At 37.1% G+C, this 21012-nt stretch overlaps 1 protein-coding gene across 3 annotated transcripts in view; it reads left to right on the plus strand.

Annotated features, from left to right (window-relative positions):
* The window catches only part of MAP4K3 (mitogen-activated protein kinase kinase kinase kinase 3), a 204989-nt gene that overhangs the window by 120585 nt on the left and 63392 nt on the right, over positions 1 to 21012 (plus strand). For all 3 annotated transcript variants that reach the window (XM_047851984.1, XM_047851986.1, XM_047851987.1), the window contains 9 exons: positions 3980 to 4035; positions 4639 to 4686; positions 8856 to 8898; positions 10626 to 10698; positions 13297 to 13428; positions 13638 to 13700; positions 13786 to 13867; positions 13962 to 14072; positions 18370 to 18448. In XM_047851984.1, coding sequence (XP_047707940.1) covers positions 3980 to 4035; positions 4639 to 4686; positions 8856 to 8898; positions 10626 to 10698; positions 13297 to 13428; positions 13638 to 13700; positions 13786 to 13867; positions 13962 to 14072; positions 18370 to 18448 — 687 coding nt within the window. The remainder of the gene's footprint in view (positions 1 to 3979; positions 4036 to 4638; positions 4687 to 8855; positions 8899 to 10625; positions 10699 to 13296; positions 13429 to 13637; positions 13701 to 13785; positions 13868 to 13961; positions 14073 to 18369; positions 18449 to 21012) is intronic.

The raw sequence follows: 21012 nt of genomic DNA on the forward strand, positions 1-21012 counted from the left end.
AGTAGAGCACTGAGGATACTCATAACCCTCCTACAGTATATGGATTTTACAGCTGTGATTAGTACATGCATAAGGTTTTAATTTTTGGTGACTGTATTTTTCATTTCTGGAAATTACTTGGTTCTATTTCAAGTCTGCTTCATTTAGAAAAATTTTTTAACGTTTTTATTTATTTTTGAGAGACAGAATATGAGCGGGGCGGGGGGGGGGGGTGGGCAGAGAGGAAGGGAGACACGGAATCCAAAGCAGGCTCCAGGCTCTGAGTTGTCAGCACAGAGCTCAGACACCGGGCTCGAACTTGGGAACCGTGAGATCATGACCTGAGCTGAAGTTAGACGCTCAACCTACTGAGCCAGCCAGGTGCCCCTCCCTTCATTTTATATTTGTGTCTTATTCTCTTGTAATTTTTCATTCATTCTTTTATGACCTCAGTTTTAAGCGTCCCTTTCTTAAGCCTTTCTCCAATTGTCAAGTAGTTCCACCAGATGGTATGTATGCATGGCCTTAGGCATCTCTTCTGCTTTCTTCAGGAAGAAGCAAGAGGACCAGTTTAGTTACGGAAATAGTTTTGTCGTGATTGTTGTTATTTCCATTTCAGCCAAACGTTGGAAGTAACAAAGTAATATGGATTTGTTAATATTGATTGATTTAAACTGATCAACTGGGTCAACGGGAGAAATGATCGTTTGCAATGCCCTGAGTATTCTCAAATGTACATGCGAGGGATTTACATGATTATACAAAGAACCCCAGACCCTGTCTCTCTATTCACTCTTGACTGCACCCTGACTTCTACCAAATGACCTCCTCGTGGAGATGTGTGTACTCCTCTTCGGGTAGTCTGCAGCGCTCTCTGCTTACACAGCCACAGAAGACATATACCTGTATTTCTCTTTCTCTTCTCTCCCTTTTATCACATTGTTCTTCTGTGGGAGTAGTGTAATAACTTGGGTTACCTTATCTAGTAAAAGAGAAAGTTCTTCTTTTCTAATAACCCTAATGCTTGTGGGGTTTTGCTTTTTTTATAGGTATCTACAAACCATATTGATCTGTCTTGCAAAAGTTGTAAAGAACTTGCCCTTTTTTGGGTAATGCCTGCTTTTTTCCCTCTTTTATTTCGGCTTTCTAAAGTATCATTAAACCAATTTTTATATTTTGTTTTACGGCTCTTAATTCCATCACTCTATATGACTTTTTAAATTTAAATCTTAGAGAACTGTATTAGTTGTCTATTGCTGTATAACAAATGATCCCCAAATTTGGCAGCTTAAAACAGCAAATATTGTGTCACAGTTTCTGAGGGTCAGGAATTCAAGAATGGCTTAATTGGGTGAGTCCAGCTCAGATTCTCTCATAAAGCTGCAGCATTGCTGTTAGCTGGGACTGCAGTTATCCAGGCCTGACCAGGGCTGGAGAATTTACTGCCAAGTGGTTTCACTTAATGTGGTTGTTGACAGAAAGCTTCGGTTCCTTGATGGCTGTTGTCAGGTCTCAATTTTTTGCTCTGTGGATCTAGCCATGGGACAGCTTGAGTGTCTTCACAATATGGTGGCTGGCTACCCCCCTCCCCACCCCACCCCCACCCCGCCCCAGAGCAAGTGATTCCAGAGAGCCGGAGGAGGCCACACAGCCTTTTATGATGGAGTGGCAGAAGTCATATGCTGGCCCTTCTGCCATATTTTGTTCTTCAGAAGCAAGTCATTTCTGTCCAGCCCATACTCAGGAAGGGAATTAAGTTCCAACTCTTGAGGGGGAAATATCAAAGAATTCTTGGACATATTTTAAACCACCACAGGTGTGTGTGTGGGGGGGGGGGGGATACATTTTGAATTTACATTTTTTCATGAGTTTTTTTCCTCTCCATTTGTTTACTTTTTCTTTGAAGAACTAACATTAGAACCTTTTATTGTTCCAGCATAATGCATTTTCTCCTCTATTTATTGAGCATTTTCATTTCTGTTTAATATTGTTAACAATTTTCCACAGTTTTTCATGTCAGTTATGGCGAATTGCTTTCTCGTTTATTTAATAATTTTGAGTTCTGAGATCATCGTCAGTGGGAATTATACGTGGCTTTTGAGAGTATATCCTTCCACAGTGGGTTTTTTCCTGTGACCCCAAGACGTCAGTGTATCCAGTGTATCTGAACCCTGAATGTGAATGACCAAGAAGCCTGTGGTGACAGCATCAGGAGAAGATATTTTCCCCTATCCAGATCCCAGGCCATGGCACAAAATCCTGTGTCTTCTCCTTGTGCTTGGCTACCCTTTTAAAATGAGGATGTAGTCCTTCGAGGGTTCTGGTTATGTGGGGATACTTGTTTTAACTCTGCCTCTACAGACCTATGGCCTTTTCTTCTGTGTTCCTGTAGGGGATAAAATCAACACCCCAGCTTACCAAGATTGGCCTTTCCCTTAGAGACGGCTAGAATATTTCACATTTTTACCATTCTGATTTTCATTTCCTCTTTGTTTTTGGTTCCTGGGAAAGTCTCTTACTGTTAACAAACTTAGCTAGGCATTTAAAAGATTATTTAAAATACTCTTTTCTGTCATTTGTAGGTGTTATTTTCAGGGTATTCAGATTGTTTGCCATACTGTGGAAACAGAAATCTAAAGGATGCCCATCTTACTGAATGAGAGTGGGCTTACAAACCATAAGAATTAGTTATATGGCTTGTCTTCAGACACTCAGACCCAGACTTGTCCTCAATGGAAACTTTTTTTGTGTGTGTGTTTATCCATTCATTTTGAGAGAGAGAGAGAGAGCACAAGAGGGAGAAGGGCAGTAAGGGAGAGAGAGAAAAGGAGAGAGAGAATCCCAAGCAGGCTTTGCACTATCAGCACAGAGCCCAACACAGGGGCTTGACCTTACAAACCATGAGATCATGACCTGAGCCGAATCAAGAGTCATATGCTTAACCCAGGCGCTCCAGTAGAATCTAAGTGAAATACATTTCTCTCTTCCACAATTGTGAAATACCACAAGTACTCCAAAGTAAACATTTTTACAAAGTTGTTAAGTTTGGGTAAATATGGGATTATTATCTAGCAAAAGATTCCACCACTGGAATTTAGTTCCATTCTTAGAATAGTCTCTCCCATCTAATGTATTTCTTTATTCTAAAGTGATTTAGTAGTGAAAAAGAGAAAACTACTTAAATGTCTTCAGTAGTGGATAGATGCACACAGAGAAATATTATTTAAATTATATGATTTAAGTTACATGTATTGATATGGAAAGGTGTCTGTGGTAAGTGAAAAGAGCAGGTTTCAGAATTGTATATGTAACATGATTCCATTCATAATCTTGTGTGAGATGCATAACATACATTATTTAAAATGTCTCTTTATAAGATTGTCTGGTAGATCTTAGGCCAAACTATTGATATTGAGTAATTACTGAGTATTATTGAGTAATAGTTTGGGTAAGGAAGAGACCTTTACTTTCCAAACTTGTCTATTGATTGCATCTTTATGAACATATATTATGTTTATATATATGTTTATGATCATATATTAATGTGCTGTCAGCATAGATAGGGACTCTCTGTCTCCCTCACGCTCCGCTTCTTCCCAGCTTATGTGTGCACACTCTCCTCTCTCAAGATAAATAAACATTAAAAAAGAAACTAGCTAAACCTCTAGGCCATGATTTATTTCTTTTAACATTTAAGAGGTAATATTGATCAGCAAGGTACAAAAATGAAAATATAATTAATTTCAGAGAGTATTTCAGTCTTTTATTCATTCCACAACATTTGTTTGCAGCTTTCCCCTGCCAGGCACCGTTCTGAACACTGGAGATACAACACTGAAAAAACCAGGTTTAAAAAATGTTGCCCTCATGAAGCTTATGTTTTAGTACAGTTTTTTAGGTGTATTAAGGCTACTGCTTAGTGGAACTTGTAAAAACTTTGCCATTTACTGAAAAACATGCTTTGACTAATTTCATTAATATAAATTTTCTTCTCTTACAGTAACGGGACCTCTGTCAGAACTGCAAATTGCATATGTTAGCAGAGAAACACTACAGGTAAATCCAGTGCTGATTTAACATTTTTTATTAGACTGTTTAATTATTGTGCATTGTCTGTTAAGTAAAGTAAGGATTGAACATCTAATTTGGTAAATTCTTGTATATTAACACATTTTTAATTGTCTAGTAGACTCAAATTTTATTTGCAGATAAGCACTATGAAGCCTCAGTGTGACAATATGACCTCCTCAAATTTAAATGCTGTGAATTTGTTGTTTCGTATTTTTATACTTCTCTGAATACCAAAGAAAGGCTTAAAAATTAAGCACTCTTAATGGGAATTGAAGCTCATTTTAATACTAATTGCATTTATGCTTTTTAAAAGTTATTTCAAACTATTTGCACAGTTTAGTGGAAAGTATTGTCTTAAGAAAATTAGTGGTTCCAACAGAACTTTGCCTTTTTCATTTTCTTGATTCTTCTTTTAGGCTATTTCAGTAAAATAAATTAGTGATTACTGCTAGATTATCTGTGATGAGTAAATAAAAAACAGAAACTGCTACTCAGTTGATCACTTTAAATCCCAAAGTATTCTCTGTAATAAAAAAAGTCTTGTTAATTTTTCTGGTTTTTTTTTCTTTTTCTTTCTTGAAACTCCAGGGATTATACTATCTTCACAGTAAAGGAAAAATGCACAGAGATATAAAGGTATACATCATAAGTTTAACCTAATGGCCCTCTCTTCATTTTTAAATACTCGGACCAAACTGTTGAGCAAAATTGTCTTAGTCTATCTGATGAATTTCTTACCTGAAATAGGTTACTGTAATAAAATTAAGTGATACTTTTAAGAATTTTATTACTTTTTTAAAGTAGCTTTATTGAGATACGATTCACTTTGTTGAGATGTGATTCACTTGCCACAAAATTCACTTGTTTAAAGCATACATTTATGGATTAGTGTTATAATAACCCGTATTAGTTTATCTCTAGTTATTTATTTGTAAATTGCAAATTAAGTCCTTAGCTTCCATCAAGTTAGGGTTTTTACAACATTTCATACTTTGAATATTTTAGAAAACTTTGGTAGTCTTAAGGAACTATCATTAATAATGTTTCAAAATGGGGGCGCCTGGGTGGCTCAGTCGGTTAAGCGTCCAACTTCAGCTCAGGTCACGATCTCGCGGTCCATGAGTTCGAGCCCCGCGTCGGGCTCTGGGCTGATGGCTCAGAGCCTGGAGCCTGCTTCCGATTCTATGTCTCCCTCTCTCTCTGCCCCTCCCCCATTCATGCTCTGTCTCTCTCTGTCTCAAAAATAAACGTTAAAAAAAATATTTTAAAAAAATGTTTCAAAATGGATAAATTCAATTGTAACATCTTCTGATGATCTGATTTAACTGGCAGAGTAGAGCAGGTGCACTAGGTGTGCTGGGGTCAGCTCCGCGGTAAACCAGGGTGCTTGGGCAGGGCTTCCTGAGGTTCTTTCTAAAGATACTGCCATCTCCCCAACTTAGTTCTTTTCTTTCATTTATTTTTCTTTTACCTTCTTCCTCATTCATCTTTTCTCCTATTTCTCTCCCCCTTTTATTTTCTGAGGTTTTCTCTGGCATAAAGGTTCTTAATATTTTTTTTCTTAATCATGTTGTTCTTTGAGTCTCTAATGAAAGCCATGGACTCTCTTTTCAGAAAATGTCCTCATGCATATTCCTTCATATTTTGCATGAAATTTCAGTGAACTCTCAGATCATCTGCTGAGATCCTTTACTTTAAGTGTTTTTCATAAGCCATTTAAGACCTAAGCAAAGAGCTTTGGAGTTCATAGGGAGAAGTATAACATGAGTGCATTAAAAGCACTGTGTCATCAGCACATAGATGATCTGGAAAGACTGATAAATTTGTGTCAGAAATGGAGGTTGGAGTGCCTTCCAAGCAGAGGGAACAATGTAAGCAAAAATGAAGACGTCAGAAAGTGTGGGGTCATTTTAGGGAATATAAAAACTGTGCCATATTATCAAAGAGAAGAGAACATATGATGGGGATAGCCGGATGGTTTTGTGCTCGATTCCAGGAGGAATTGTGTGATGAACTTCAGAGTTTGAGCCCACCTGGGGAGAGTGTGACCATCACCACTATTTCTACCCTGGTCTAAGCCATTGGTCTGTTAATAACCTGCACTTCTGCAGCAGCCTTCTAACCAGTCTCCCTGTTCCTGTTCTTGTGTGTTTCTGCAGTCCTTCTCCACCTTGCAACCAGAGTGATCTTTTTAAATCAGAGCTTGTCACTCTTCTGCTTATAAACCACCATCCCATTACTCACTATAACATCCAGATGTTTGTTTTGGGGTTTTTTTTGGTTTTGTTTTTGTTTTTTTTTACCATTGCCTGTAAGGTGTTACATGATCTGGCCCCAGCTTTTCTCTCTGACTTCATCTCATACTCCTCTACATTTTACTCATTTTGTTCCAGCCACACTAAGCTTGCTGGTTTTGGAGTATGTTGACTCATTCTGGCACCAAGACTTTGTATTTGCTGTGCCCTCTTCCTGGAATGTTTTTCTCCCAGATTTTGGCATGCCTCTGCACCCTCACTTCATCTAGATCTCTGCTCAGACATCACTGCCTTAGAAAGGCCTTCTCTTCCTGCTTTACTTGGCTTTAGAGTACTTCCCTCTTCCTGGCTTTGAATCATTTGTTGGTTCATTCATTCATTCATTCATTCATTCATGTGTGCATGTATTTTTAGATTTTCGTTCTCTCCTATTCACTGTAAACTTCATGAGAGATGGAGCTTATTCTCATTTATTACTATAACCCTAGAACATAAAATAGTACCTGATTGCTCAAGGAGAGAGAGATGGAAGGATGGAAGGAAGAGGGGAGCATCAGAGGCCATAGATGCACGTAATATGATATAAACTGTAATTTAGGAAAATTAGTCTGGAGCTGGGCAAAGACCAAACTGAGGACCGTGGCAGACATCTAGATCGCTGGGGCTTAGATCAAATTAAAATCCCTGCTGTAGTCCCTTCTCCCTTCTTTTTCTTGTTTCTCCCATTATTCCCAGTAATATCAGGGGGTACAGTCTTCTTTATGGCTTCCTCTTTTTTGGGTGGGGCCGGTTTCCTAGTGCTTTTCCTGTTAGCCTATAATTACATGATTGTTGGCACCTTGGACTAAAGATTTAGCCTGCTTACTTTTGCTTGCTCATTTAAAAGTTACAGAAAAGGCAAAAAATAAAATTTAGAAAGTCTCTATACCTTTGGGCTTATTGAAGATGTAGTGGTTTTATCGTCTTTTTTGGAGCTCAGATCAGAAAGTAGAGGTGGCCAAAATGCTACTAACATTGAAATGGGAAAAACTGAGTTTTTTTTCCCTTTCTGTGTGGGGGAAAAACCCAGTTCTTTCCGACTATATGCTTCTTTCCTGAGGCTTCTTTACTACTCACACAGAACACTTCATTCTGACCCTGGTGGTTACCAAATGTCTGCAGGTTTTTCCCCAGTGTGATACCAGCTGGGTGTCCTACAATTTAACTCAATTCTGACACTGTCTACTTGGAGAGAGCATCAGATCCCACAGATAAGGGCTCAGCCCCATGAGACTGTCCCTTCCCCCAAAACACACACACATCAGATACCAGTTCAAGCCCAGTTTATCAGCTGTGCTTCTGAGCAACTGACTGTATAGATTGGAGGTTCCAAAGACCCCCTCCTTGAGTTCAGTTAATTTGTTAGTGTGGCTCTCAGAACTCGGGGAGTTATTTATGTTTACCAGCTCATTAAAGGATATGATAAAGGATACAGATGAACATCCAGATGGGAGAGGTGTGTAGGGCCAGGTGTGTGGGAAGGGGCATGGAGCTTCCGTGCATTCTCCAGACACACCCCTCTCCCAGTGCCTCTGTGTGTAATTCAACCCGAAAACTCTCCAAACCCCATACCATTGAGATTTTATGGAGGCTTCCTCATGTAGGCATGATCAGTCATTAACTCCATTTTTGGCTCTTCTCCCTTCTCAAGAGAATGGGGGGCAGGGCTGAAAATTCTGAAGTTCTAGTCATGGCTTGGTCTTTCCAGTGATCAGCCCTCATCCAGGAGCCATCCAGGAGCCTACCCAGAGTTGCTTCATTAGAACTGAAGATACTACTCTGTGACCCCTGAAATTACAAAGGTTTCAGGAGCACTGCATCAAGAACCAGGGTCTGCAAGCATATACTAGAACAAAAGATGCTCCTAGGGCTCTTGTCACTTAGGAAATTACAGGGCTTTCAGGAGAACTGGGCTAGGAACCGGGGGTAGAAACCAGTGTATATTTTGTTAACTCACAGTCATGCAGCCAGGTGACATTTTAATCCGGTGGGCCTGTGGCTAGTTGTTTATATTCTGGGTGGTCCTCAACTGTGGGCAAACACATTAAGATAGACAGCCTCATGAGTAAGCAGCAAGGTTCAGTCTTATGCACTAGCAGTGGTTCAACTGATGATGAACTCCTAGAACAGGAAGTAACACGTTTAAGATGTAATACAGGAATTGAAAATGCCAGTATTAGGTCACGTTTTAGGGCAGTCACAATGTTTGATCAGTAAGAATATAACAGATGAAAACTAATACATCATTTTCATAATAACATTCATATTGTGTTAATAGCAGCGTTTTGCAAGGTAGAACATTTTATAAGAATAGTCAAATTGTCTTAAAAGACCCTAAGTTTTCCTGCAAATATAATAATTTAACACTTTAATTGGGCATACTTTAAATTTTAAGTATTTCTGGGTCTAAGGCTGCCACTTGTGATCATTTTATATACGTATATTTGATCAATTATATGTGCTGTCTGATAAAAAGTTTCTTACTTTAACTAAAATGTTCTCGCTTTGAAGGGAGCTAACATTCTGTTAACGGATAATGGTCATGTAAAATTGGGTAAGTAAATTAAAATTTTGTCATTTGAGCAAATTTATTCCAGAACATAGTAAGTTTTATTTGCCTCTGTAAGATTAGTTTTTCCCTCAGCATCTGTGTATTTTTAGGTGGAAATCTCTTTGTGGGGCATATGTAACCTGTTTCTGTTCCCTTTTCTCCTACATGGGGATAGAGTCCGCCCTTCACATATGACAGATTTGTTGTAAAGATATGGCAAAATAGTAATTCTTCAGGAATTCTTTCACCTGTAACCTGAGGAATGTGACTTTTAGTAAGAAATTTGTACAAAATTGCCTTGTAACCAAAAAACAGGGTAAACAAACAAAAGCCAAAAAATCAATAACACCAAAAATCCTACATCCTTTACGTTAGCATTTAAAACTAAATATAGTCGGGGTGCCTAGGTCGCTCAGTTGGTTAAGAGTCAGACTCTTGATTCAGCTCGGGTCATGATCCCAACAGTCGTGGGACCCAGCCCCACATCGAGCTGTGTACTGACAGCGCGGAGCCTGCTTGGGATTCTCTGTCTCCCTCTCCCTCTGCCCCTTCCCCACTTGTTCTCTCTCTCAAAAACAAAAACAAAAACAAAAACATTATTACTAATATAAGGATGTAATTTAGATGCTGGATGTTGCTTTATTTCAAACTGTACCTTTTATAACTTTTGGTTATGACTAAAATAGAGTTCCAAACCTAAATAATAACTTAATTTGAAGGTTTGAGACTGGGAACATGTATAGTATAGTAGTTTTTATAAACAGAATCATGGACGTTAGGTATTAAATGAAGAGTTTAATAAATAGGAAAGTTATTTTGGATTATATATTACTATAAGACAAATCAGAATTCAAAAAACATTTATTTTATAAAAGCATGAATAAAACTATTTTTAATTATAGCCTACAGTAGGACTGATCAGATATAAAAGTATCTATCTGATAATTAACTTACATAATAAAATTTTGCTGAGGTACCTCTAAAGATGAAAAAAGCATTTATCTAACTATTGATGTCTTAGTGAACAGTTTCTATCAGCAGTTTAATATTTTGTGTTAATATTATGTGCCTTACTGACAGAAATCCTATATATAAAACGTTGGTTGATAAGGATTTAGAAATGACTGTTAAAAAACTAGAAAATATTTAGACCTCAACATACTTAAAGAATAGCAACAAGTCCTGCATAAAAACAAATTTCCTAGTGATTGGTGTTGGGATTAGAAGGTATTGCTAAGGTAAGATTTTGGGGAACATTCTGTTTGGGTGTCTTTTCAGGCTAGGCAGATTTGCCGGTAGATTCTTGGTTTGTTTGATGTCAGTCATCATGAGTATGGCAGGAAGTGAATGGAATATATGACTATGTAAGGTCCCTTCCAGTGATATTCCTTGAATTTCAGGTCCTGAGAATTTGAAATTATAATATTATTAAGTCTGGCGGGTTAAATTTTCTCAGCTCTCTCTTTCTCATCAAAATCATTGACTTTTGTTTTCATCGGATTCATGCAGGGATATATGAGAATCTATTTGGCTGTAATACACCCTGACTACTTAGTGATATTTTAGTGCTAACCCATAAAAGTTAAAAAAGTTTAATGTGATGTTTAAGAATATCTCGTTTCTGTGAAATTAGTTTAATGAAAATTGTTAAATGTTTCTTCTCATGTTACTGTAAATCATTTTACCTTCCCTCAGTTTTCTTCCCTAAATGTTTCTTCTTTTTTTAATAGCTGATTTTGGAGTATCTGCACAGATTACAGCTACAATTGCCAAACGGAAATCTTTCATTGGTACACCATATTGGTAATTGTATTTTAATCGATAATTTAACATTTTGTTTTTCTGTCATTATTGAATACAGCGTTTATTGAAAACATACACTGGTCAAAAATTTTAAGACTAAAACAGATTAAGAAGATCATCAAGAGCTTATGCAGTGTAGGCAGGTACACTTGTGGATACACAGCCAAAGAATATTTTACCATGTTCATTAAGTGGAAGAAGCTCTAAAAAGATTGATAATGGTTTTTGGGAACCTTGCTATAAAGGAACTCTCGCTTGCTCTGTAGGGTCCAGCATGATTTTTATAAATATTTAGTAAATGTTTGTTGATGATTACTGATCTCCAATTGCAGCTTCAGAGATTAAAAACTCTAATGTTATTACCCACAAGAGAGTGAAACCGTCTTCAGAACGTGGGAAATTGTGAATTAGGCAAAGTAAATTTTTGGAACACACTCTGTCTTCATCTCTCTCTCTCTCTCTATATATATATATATATCATGTCTTTCCCACATGAACTCTAGGGATGTAGAACAGAATGGAATGTCTTGTCCAGAGTGACTAAGGTTGGCAGTTCCTCAGTTAATCAGAAACATCTGTTGAATGGCAAATCTCAAAATTAACACAGATGTACGTTAAACCTTTTAATTTCAGGCTTATGAGTGTCTTTTTCTTTTTTACTTTCTTTTCTTTCTCTTTGTTTCTTTTCTTTTTCTTCCTTCTTTCCTTTTTCCTTTTTCCTTTTTCCTTTTTCCTTTTTCCTTTTTCCTTTTTCCTTTCCTGCCATAAGACCAAGGCCTTTTCTTTGAGTGGCTCTCTAATTAGAGTTATATCTTAATAATGTAAACTATACCCATAATGCATCAACTACATTTTCCAGGTTGTGTTTCTCTAAAGCGCAATCTTTAGTTCTAAAGAACTCGGACATACAAAGCATGTGCCTTTTTTTTTTTAAGTCAGGTCTATGAGATATAGATTTAGCCTTACTAGGTGTGCAAGTCTCCCAGTGTTGAGAGACTTGTATGCTTTGGTGGTGAGAAATAGCACTATACTCAATATAAAAGATAGGTTTCCAACACCCAAGGAAGTGTTGTTTTGCCCCCTTTAGTAAATTCTGTCCCTTCATCCCTAGCCTCTAGCAGCACTCAATCTGATTTCTGCCTTTTCCCTGAATGTCCTACAAATGGAATTATGCATTCTGTAGCCTTCGTAGTCTTTTAGAGTTGTCATATTCTCAACATAATTTTCTAGGTTTTTTGGTTTTGTCTTTATAAACTTGTCTTTAACAAGCTTTTTTGTAAGCATTCACTTTAATTTTCATAACTTACCTTTTTAACCTGCTAACAAATCAGTTTTTTATAACATTTAATTAAATTGCATATTTATAATATTATATAATAATGTATATAATATAATGAATAAAGAGGTTCAAAGATGAACTCAGTTGACTGTATAAGCATACAGCCTAGCTGGCAGGAGTAGAAGCACTAGCTGGGGTCTTTCACTTGTATATTTATAGAGGAGTGGAGAACGTCTCCTTGCTCGGCAAGTGGGGCATATCAGCTTTATGCATTTTCCTTCTCTGCTAGTGTACTTGTACCAGTAAACTGGAACATTCCAACCATCAGTAAAGTAATAACTGACATACTTTAAAATTCACTTGTCTTATGACAGTTCGAATATTTTTAAGAAGTACTTTAAGATTAGAAGGATTTTAAGAGGAAGCATTTTGAAAGTCAGAAGGTGTGTGTGTGTGTGTGTGTGTGTGTGTGTGTGTGTGTGTGTGTGTGTACGTATTTTTAACTTCACCAATTTACTTGACTTCCCTAAAATCATAATAGGAGGACAAGTGGGTATTTGTAAAGTTACTTATTAAAATCATTCTTTTGATATGTGAGAGTTGGTTATTTTCAAAACCGTTGTTTAGAATTTAAAAACTTTTATATTTGAAAATATAATTTAAATCAGTCAAATAAAAATTTATAGAGCTACAATTGGAACAAGACTATATAGGAAAGTTAAAACTAAATTTGGGTAATTTTCCTCTAAATTAATACAGTTTTAAAAAGCAGACACTCATTTTTATAACTTTCACCTTTAAAATAAAGCTGAAAAACTGCCAGTTAAATTTATAGTGAGTATGAGCTAAATACTAAATGAAGATTATTGATGCCCCAGTAAGTAGTTTTGGTCATATGAAAACAGAGGCCAGATTGCAGTTCACTGGTACAAATAGGTAAGAGCTAAAAATTATAGATCATTTATTGCAAGATGTTATTTCTCTGTAAAATTCTACATTGTACAGAGAAAAGAGATTAAGGTGTGGACAAATTTGGGTTATGTTGCTGTACTATAAATGTCAAGTTTTATAAACCTTTATAAGTATAGCAAAGTAACCAAGGAATCACCAGTAGGGTCTTGGGATGGAGGGTCTTTTAAGGGATCAAGATCTCAACAGAGATCTTTAAAATACTACATACTTATTTTTCAGATATCAAGGCCTAAGTAGGCCTCAGCTTAGAAAGGGATAGTTCCAAGTGCCTCTGGTGGGAATATGGAAGAAAATACAGTAAACACAAGTTTTGCAGGTTTTTTTTTCCCCTGCAATATTTCCTTCAGGATGGCTCCAGAAGTCGCAGCTGTTGAGAGGAAAGGGGGTTACAACCAGCTCTGTGACCTCTGGGCTGTGGGAATCACTGCCATAGAACTTGCGGAGCTTCAGCCGCCTATGTTCGACTTGCACCCAATGAGGTCAGTTTATCATAATTGAAGAGTTCTGTGCTTAAATTAAGGGTGATCCTCTCACCCCCAGTACTTATTACATCATAAATACTAGTCTGAGTCTTGCTCTATTTTAATAATTGTAATAGAATTATTTAATAGTAATAGAATTATTTATATTATATATTAAAATATAAAAGCTTAAAATGCTGTGTAACAATTTGTTGTTGATTTTTCAGAGCGTTATTTCTAATGACAAAAAGTAATTTTCAGCCTCCTAAACTAAAAGATAAAATGAAATGGTAAGTATTTTTGTGTTATTTACTTCATAATCATGACTAAAAAAAGAATTAAAATTTAAAAGTCTTAATTTTCAAAATTTCTTAGGTCAAATAGTTTTCATCATTTCGTAAAAATGGCACTCACCAAAAATCCAAAGAAAAGACCTACTGCTGAGAAGTTACTACAGGTATTATTGTTCCCTGAAATATCTTTTTTTCAAAAGGTAAAATGTCATCCAATCATATTTCTAATGAGTGTTCTGTTCTATATTATTTTTATAGCACCCTTTTGTCACACAACCTTTGACACGGTCTTTGGCAATCGAACTGTTAGATAAAGTGAATAATCCAGATCATTCCACCTACCATGATTTTGATGATGATGATCCTGAGGTAGGAACTGTTTTTACCAAGTATACATATAACATATATGTACGTATGTGTGTGCATCTCAGAAGCAATATTTTAAAGTTCTGGGTCTGGTTTAAATAATAAACTCGTGAGGGAATAATGAACTCTTTGAATTGGTCTCTCCTAGGGAAGTCATGTGTTGGATTTTTCTTACTGTCTTCGTGTGTGTGACTGTTTTCTGAAAATGGCAAAGGCACAATCATCTAATCCACTTGGTGAAATTACTGTAGTTATTTCAAAGTAGTCATTTTGGATGAAGTTGCCAAATAAATCGTCCACTTTAAAAGAGAGAGTGCAGACAGGAAGTACCTAAGTCAGATGTTAGAATACATTCAAAATTTCTGTTCAGTTTTCCTTTTAAAAACAATCCTGCTACCGTACCTCATGAATTATTAGTGGTTAGTAGAAAGTATAGGATTGATTTTATTGGTGACTAAAACCTTAATTATCCACTATGGGAATGTTTTAAAATGAGCCAGTGTTGGGGTGCCTGGGTGGCTCAGTCAGTTAAGCATCCGACTTCAGCTCCGGTCATGATCTCGTGATCTGTGAGTTCGAGCCCCACGTCAGGCTCTTTGCTGACAGCTCAGAGCCTGGATCCTGTTTCAGATTCTGTGTCTCCCTCTCTCTGATCCTCCCCCGTTCATGCTGTGTCTTTCTCCTGTCTCAAAAATAAAATAAACGTTAAAAAAAAAAAGTTTTTAAATGAGCCAGTGTAGTTGTTAGAGAATAAAATAACTAATATGATAGAAGGATTGATATCAAAGGAAGCTTCTTTTCTGTTGGCATACTTAACATTCCTAGCCCAGCTAATAATTGTGACACCTAAGAGAAACTTGGTAAATGTGACATGGCCGAATTTTGTTATTGGATATATAACTTGAGATGGATACCCTTGACCCTGATGACTGGCTTTATGGAAGATACTTAAAATGGTGTAAATTTCTTGATACTGAGGGAACGATAACTCTCAGTGGTTGGAAAGATGGTTGTGTATTGTGTTAAGTCAGAACCTTTCTGTCAATTCACCATTGTTCTAGCTTGCCATCATTATACAGCTGTAATTAAAAAAGCTATCTGTCCTTTTGTTCAAAGTCTGGAAAGGAGTTTGGAAACATAAAACTTAAGGAACGTAAAGTGTTACTGTTGATCTTATAATTATAGTAGGGAAAACTTGTTTTATTGTTATGCTTAAGTCTTCAATTTGCAAGGTAATGTGGGACTATAAAAATGACCCTGGTAGCCAAGACACCCTGCAAAGTGATCTTAATAATCAGTGGGAAAGTGACAGTTGTTCTGTGACTTTGAAAATTTTTTGTAAGAACATTAAAAATTGTCTTACTGTCAGTTTTAAATGTATAAGGAAGTGAAAAAGTAATTAAGACTAATATTTACTTACTGCACTGTTATTTAAAATATTAGAACCAGTGAGAATTAACGTGTTTTGTTTTTTTACAAAAAAACTTGCATAGATTGATTCTCAAGTAGTCTACTTACTAAGTAGATTGCACAGTGCTTGCCTTCTTGTCATAACTCTGTGACACGGAGCAAGTATCTTTTTTGTGCCTTGGTGAACTGTCCTACTCCCTTTCTAAGTTCGGGTCAGTTTCCAACATTCTTTTCCTTTGTACTTCCAATGCATGAAATATCTCCATATTCGTATTCCCGTGATGTGAAATTTTTTGTGGATGCCACTTCTTTGGGAGCATCTTCCTCTTTTTTATCAGAACCGCTTTCTTCCTTTATACCAGTAAGTTCACCTTCACCGAGTTCTCTGGCTGTACGTGTATAGGCTCGTGAGCAGGAGCCGGGTCCACGCTCTTACCGTCATCTGTTTCTTCCTAGAACTCCACTTACATGTTACGTTCAGATTTATTTCCAGCATGATCCAGACTTCACACTTTTTATTTCTTTACAGCACTTTCATCTTTGTTGGCTAATTCCCTCTTTCAGCTACCAGTTTTTGTTAAAATGTCACATGAGTGTATCCTCACTGGGAGACCAGAGGGAACACAACTACCCACTCTGCCGTCTGTGCATGAGCTGACAGGTGCTCAGTGAGCAGTCACAGACATGGGAAAAAGCGATGTGATTTGTCACTGAATGTGACGTGCGTCTGTTTGTCACGTCGTGATTTGTGGCCTGAATAGAGAGCTTGCAGTGAAGTTTGTACATTATACAGTTACAATTCATGTACTGAATGTTAATAAGATATTAATATACCAAATATTATACGATTGTAGAGTATCTATACAATTAATATACTGCTGACTGATATTTGAACCATGTTATGGGGGACTGGTGTCATTTAACTAATTCATGGTGACTGAAATTCGTGCGTCCTGAGACTGCAAGGCAAGGACTGCCTGTGTCTTCTCAGTGCACTGAATGCCACCTTGTTGTCTCTTTGCACGTCCTGTACACTCGTCACACTGAATTACGAAGTCCTTTTGAAAATGTACTTAAACAGGAGAAATAATAAGCCAAATACAGAAGCAGTCTGTGGAATGAAGATGCTTCTGAAGTTTTCTCATGTAGTGGAGAAAGAAATTCATCTTTCTTATGAAGTCTGTGTTGTTCGTATTATAATTGTAGGTTGTGGGGGGAGAACTTTTCTTCTCATGTTTAAGATAAAACTTTTCCCAGAGAAATTCATAATCTTACTACTTGCAAATGCTTCGTTGTTGAAATTGCTAAGGGCTGCGTTCCCACTCATAATTTGAGTGACATGTATCTAACTTGCATTTCAGGATTTGCTGTGATACTGTGCATGTTGTATGAAGGCTGAATACTCTTGAAAACATTGAGCACATCTGCTAATTCTACAGTCTCTAAAATGTATTATCTATCCTACACTGTTGGAAGGAAGTTTGACTTTTTTATTTTGGATTCCCATGTAGTTTTTTAGAAAGGTGCTGCACATTATACTTAATATAGTTTTCTTCGACATGTTAACCCATTTACTCTGTTCAGCATTCTGAGATTTAATAATTTTATAGTTATACGTTTAAGCTGGGAAAGTAAAACTGTTCTCCTAGGCAGTCACAGGTTTTATTCATGTTCACTGGTAATAGCAGTCTGTGTGACTAGCCTGACGGGATACCTGTTTTTGCTTGCTTGTTTGTTTTTGCTACTATATATTGTTATCAGAAGTACAGGGTTTGTTCTTTTCCAGCTGTGCGTCTAATTAGCTGAGTGCCCGAATTTTGAGTCTCAGTGTTCTCATCTATAAAATGAAGAATAGTACTTGGTTCACAAGTGTAGTTTGAGGACAGGATGAGCTGAGGTGTACGAAAGCACTTTGTAAAACTGCAAACCACTGTGTACACGTAAAGTTTAAATACTTCAGTTTTGAAATGGCTTTTGCTGCTGTTTGACTATCAGTATTTCAGTGTTTGGGGTCTTTTAGATGCATAAGGTTTTATTTCCTGAGACGCACCAATATGAGAATAGTTGACTTGGGTCCTGTTCTTGATCTGCCTTTTGAATCTGCTAATTTGAACTTAAATGTTAATGAATTACATTTTTCACGAAGATATATCTACGAGTGTGTCTCCTTCAAAGGTAATAACTTCAAGGGAAGCGTTTCACACACAGAAAAAAAAAACAACCTGTTTGGTACGTGAAATAGATGCTGGCATCACCTCTTAAGGTGAGACCTCCAAGTGTGTGGGCAGAAGCTGCAGAAGCTTCTCAGATAAGGCCCCTCATACTCCATATGGTTGGAGGGATGTCTGTGATTGAATGTTTCTCTCTGGAAGTGGCAATACACAGAGCTTTTAATACAGTAAAAGGAAAGAAAATAGAGTGCTGTTCCTATAAGAAGAAACATGAAGGGGGAAAAAATTATGCTTACTAAAGTAAAAGGACCATAAATCTTTAATGCCTTTAGCATCGTTTCATTTTATTCACCCCATTCTTTTTGATAGAAGAACTTGAGGCAAATTTTTTTTTAAATCACAGTATCCTCTTCTGCAACAGGGAAAGCTGCAGCTTTTGAACAGCTGTTGAATTATTGAAATACTCAGTTTTGGATATTTATTTCTATTTATTTCAGAGAACGTTTATTGGGAACCTGCTGTGGATAAAATATATCCATAATCTTAGAAGCTCCCACTTGCTGGTTGCCTCCTTTGTAAAAAATAACCACAGAATCATTATATTTTGTCCCGTGTTTGCATAAAATGGGGTATTTCTTTCACATTTGGGTAATTTTGTGGACCAGACTGTGACTTGATTATCAAATGCCACATTGTCATTGATTTTGGTCTTTTCCTAGCCTCTTGTTGCTGTACCACATAGAATTCACTCAACGAGTAGAAATGTAAGAGAAGAAAAAACCCGCTCGGAGATAAACTGTAAGTGTATACTTTACACAGTTCATAATTTAACAATGAGAAATAAGATTTCAGGTTGTAATTTAGTTAACAATTACTTTTGTTTCATTTTTTTCCAAATAGTCTTTCTTCGTAAATCTTTTTAAAGGTAGAGTTTAATTAAGGCAGTAAAAATTTTTCACTTACTATATTCCTGGGGAATTTTCTGTGGCAAGAGAGGGGATGTATTTATGTTGTTACTGTTTGGGAGGAGGAATAAAATCCCTCAACCAGGCAGGACAGAAGTAATTGAGGCACTGCTTCTTAAACCGATAGGTGTGTACAACTCACCTCGAGAGCTTGTTGAAGTGGTTTCTGATTCAGTGGATCTGCTGTAGGAGTGAGGTTCTTTACTTCTCACAAGCTCCGAGGTTATGGAGATGCTTATGGTTCCAGGACCACACTTTGAGTAGCAAGGAGAGGTAGAGATCTGCAAACTGGCTTAGCGTCTGAGTGTCCTGAGCACCTTTAAAACTAGGTTCCACGCCCCACTTTTCCACAGATTCTGATTCACTAGGTCTTGGGTCAGCCCAGGAATCTGTCTTTTAAAAACAGCCCTCTGGGGGCGCCTGGGTAGCTCAGTCGGTTAAGCGGCCGACTTCGGCTCAGGTCATGATCTCGCGGTCTGTGAGTTCAAGCCCCGCGTCAGGCTCTGTGCTGACAGCTCAGAGCCTGGAGCCTGTTTCAGATTCTGTGTCTCCCTCTTGCTGACCCTCCCCTGTTCATGCTCTGTCTCTCTCTGTCTCAAAAATAAATAAAAACGTTAAAAAAATTAAAAAATAAAATAAAATAAAAACAGCCCTCTGGGTAATTCTTATGTACACGAGCGAGTTATGGGCCCACCGAGACAGACCTTTCATTCACAGGGAATCTGGTGCTGTCAGCTCATCAGTGATGAACTCTGCCAGCAGGAATCTGCAATAATAGTGCCTGAACTTCATTTTTCTTTTTGGAAGCATTAATTCTCTATGACTTAGAATACTAATTTAGTGCAATCGGGCACTGTGATAACAGTTTTCTGTGAATTAAAGATTTATCCTGAAGGACCTAAAATCCAAAATGGCTTTAGTGAAATTATGTGGTAACTTAAAGATAACTACTGAAAAGAAACTGTTCCCAATTTTTGGCTAGATTAGTAATGCTAATTATAATAATACATTTCATACTTCAAGATGAATCCACCTCTTTGTCTGAAAAGCTAATAAATAAGTAGTGGCAGACACCATTTAGTAGGAAAAAAACAAAAGAAATGCAGAGATGAAGAGATTTGCCTGTGGGATGGAGGGAGACTCCAGGTCAACAGCAAGCCCTGGATCCCTCAGCCTCCAGCCCAGTGGTCTTTCACAAACACTGCTCCGTTTCAGAAACCGCCTCATCACACTTGTGTGGCTTTTACACTGCAAGTCCTTTGTAAACTTCCTTTGAAACTTTGGCTGGACCATACACTGTATATTAAGTTCTTAGAAAAACTTTGTGCTGGCGTTACTTGGAAGTACTCTTAAAAAGGAGGAAACTCTTGAAAGAAAGTACCGTGCATTGTACAGAAAGCCCAGGACTGGGATTTGGTACTCTGTTTGCCAGCAATTGCCTGTGTGACCTTTAAGCTCCATCTGAAGCCAGATGGTTTAAACTTGCTGATTTCCCTCCAAAAGTATTTTTCTGAAAATGACAACCTTAGTATATGAGCAAAATTTCCTATTTTTTTTAATTAAAAAAAATACTTAACAAGATGTCTTTGTCCTTTCTCTGATAATACAGATGGAGAGATCAGAGATGTCTTTGTAGTTCATTTAGAAAACTTTATATATTCAGTACTGTTGAAAATCTCATTTAAGGTCCTTTTATCTTGTTATCCAGTTCTTTTAAAAAATTACATTATCAGACTCTTTATTGCAAAGTGCAATTCTTACTGAATCATTCTTTACAAATTTATATTTGTGACTCTCAGCTTGTAACTGTGTATGCATGTGTATGCTGTTTAAAACTAGATGCCTATACCCCAGTTTTTCTGAGATTCTCACGTGCCCTCCTTTTGGTGGGAGCAGGTCCCTTCTCCCCCATTTGCCAGTAAAAGAGGTGTCATATCCCTTGTTGAGGTAGCAACAGAATTAAAACCACCACTTTGTTAATTTGTGAGTTTGATACTTGAGGCTTTTAAATCTTTCACGGTGTTCTAATATCTGCTTTCTTAGAATGTTTTATGACTTTATGTGAGATATGATAGAATATAGAATAGTTAATGCTGTTGTCTATAAAGACAAGCTTTGGAAAAATTATTTTAAAAATTGTATACAGTTGTTCCTCCTGATAATGTTTTATGTTCACATTTACATGGTGTCTCTCCATGCAGCGAAGGTTTTCTCTTTATTAAACCAGATGGTGTTTAAGCAACATATATACGAAAACTGACTCCTGTGCAGAAAGGGTGTTATTCTTTCCCTTTTAGGAGTCCTCTCTGCCTTCATATCATTAAATACAATAAGCAAAGACTCGCTTTAGGGAATAATTCCAGGGCTCTTCCTGTCTGCCTTAATAGGGTTAGTTTT

Source organism: Prionailurus viverrinus, chromosome A3 (genome assembly GCF_022837055.1).
Source record: "Prionailurus viverrinus isolate Anna chromosome A3, UM_Priviv_1.0, whole genome shotgun sequence".
In the NCBI taxonomy this organism is placed as follows: domain Eukaryota; kingdom Metazoa; phylum Chordata; class Mammalia; order Carnivora; family Felidae; genus Prionailurus; species Prionailurus viverrinus.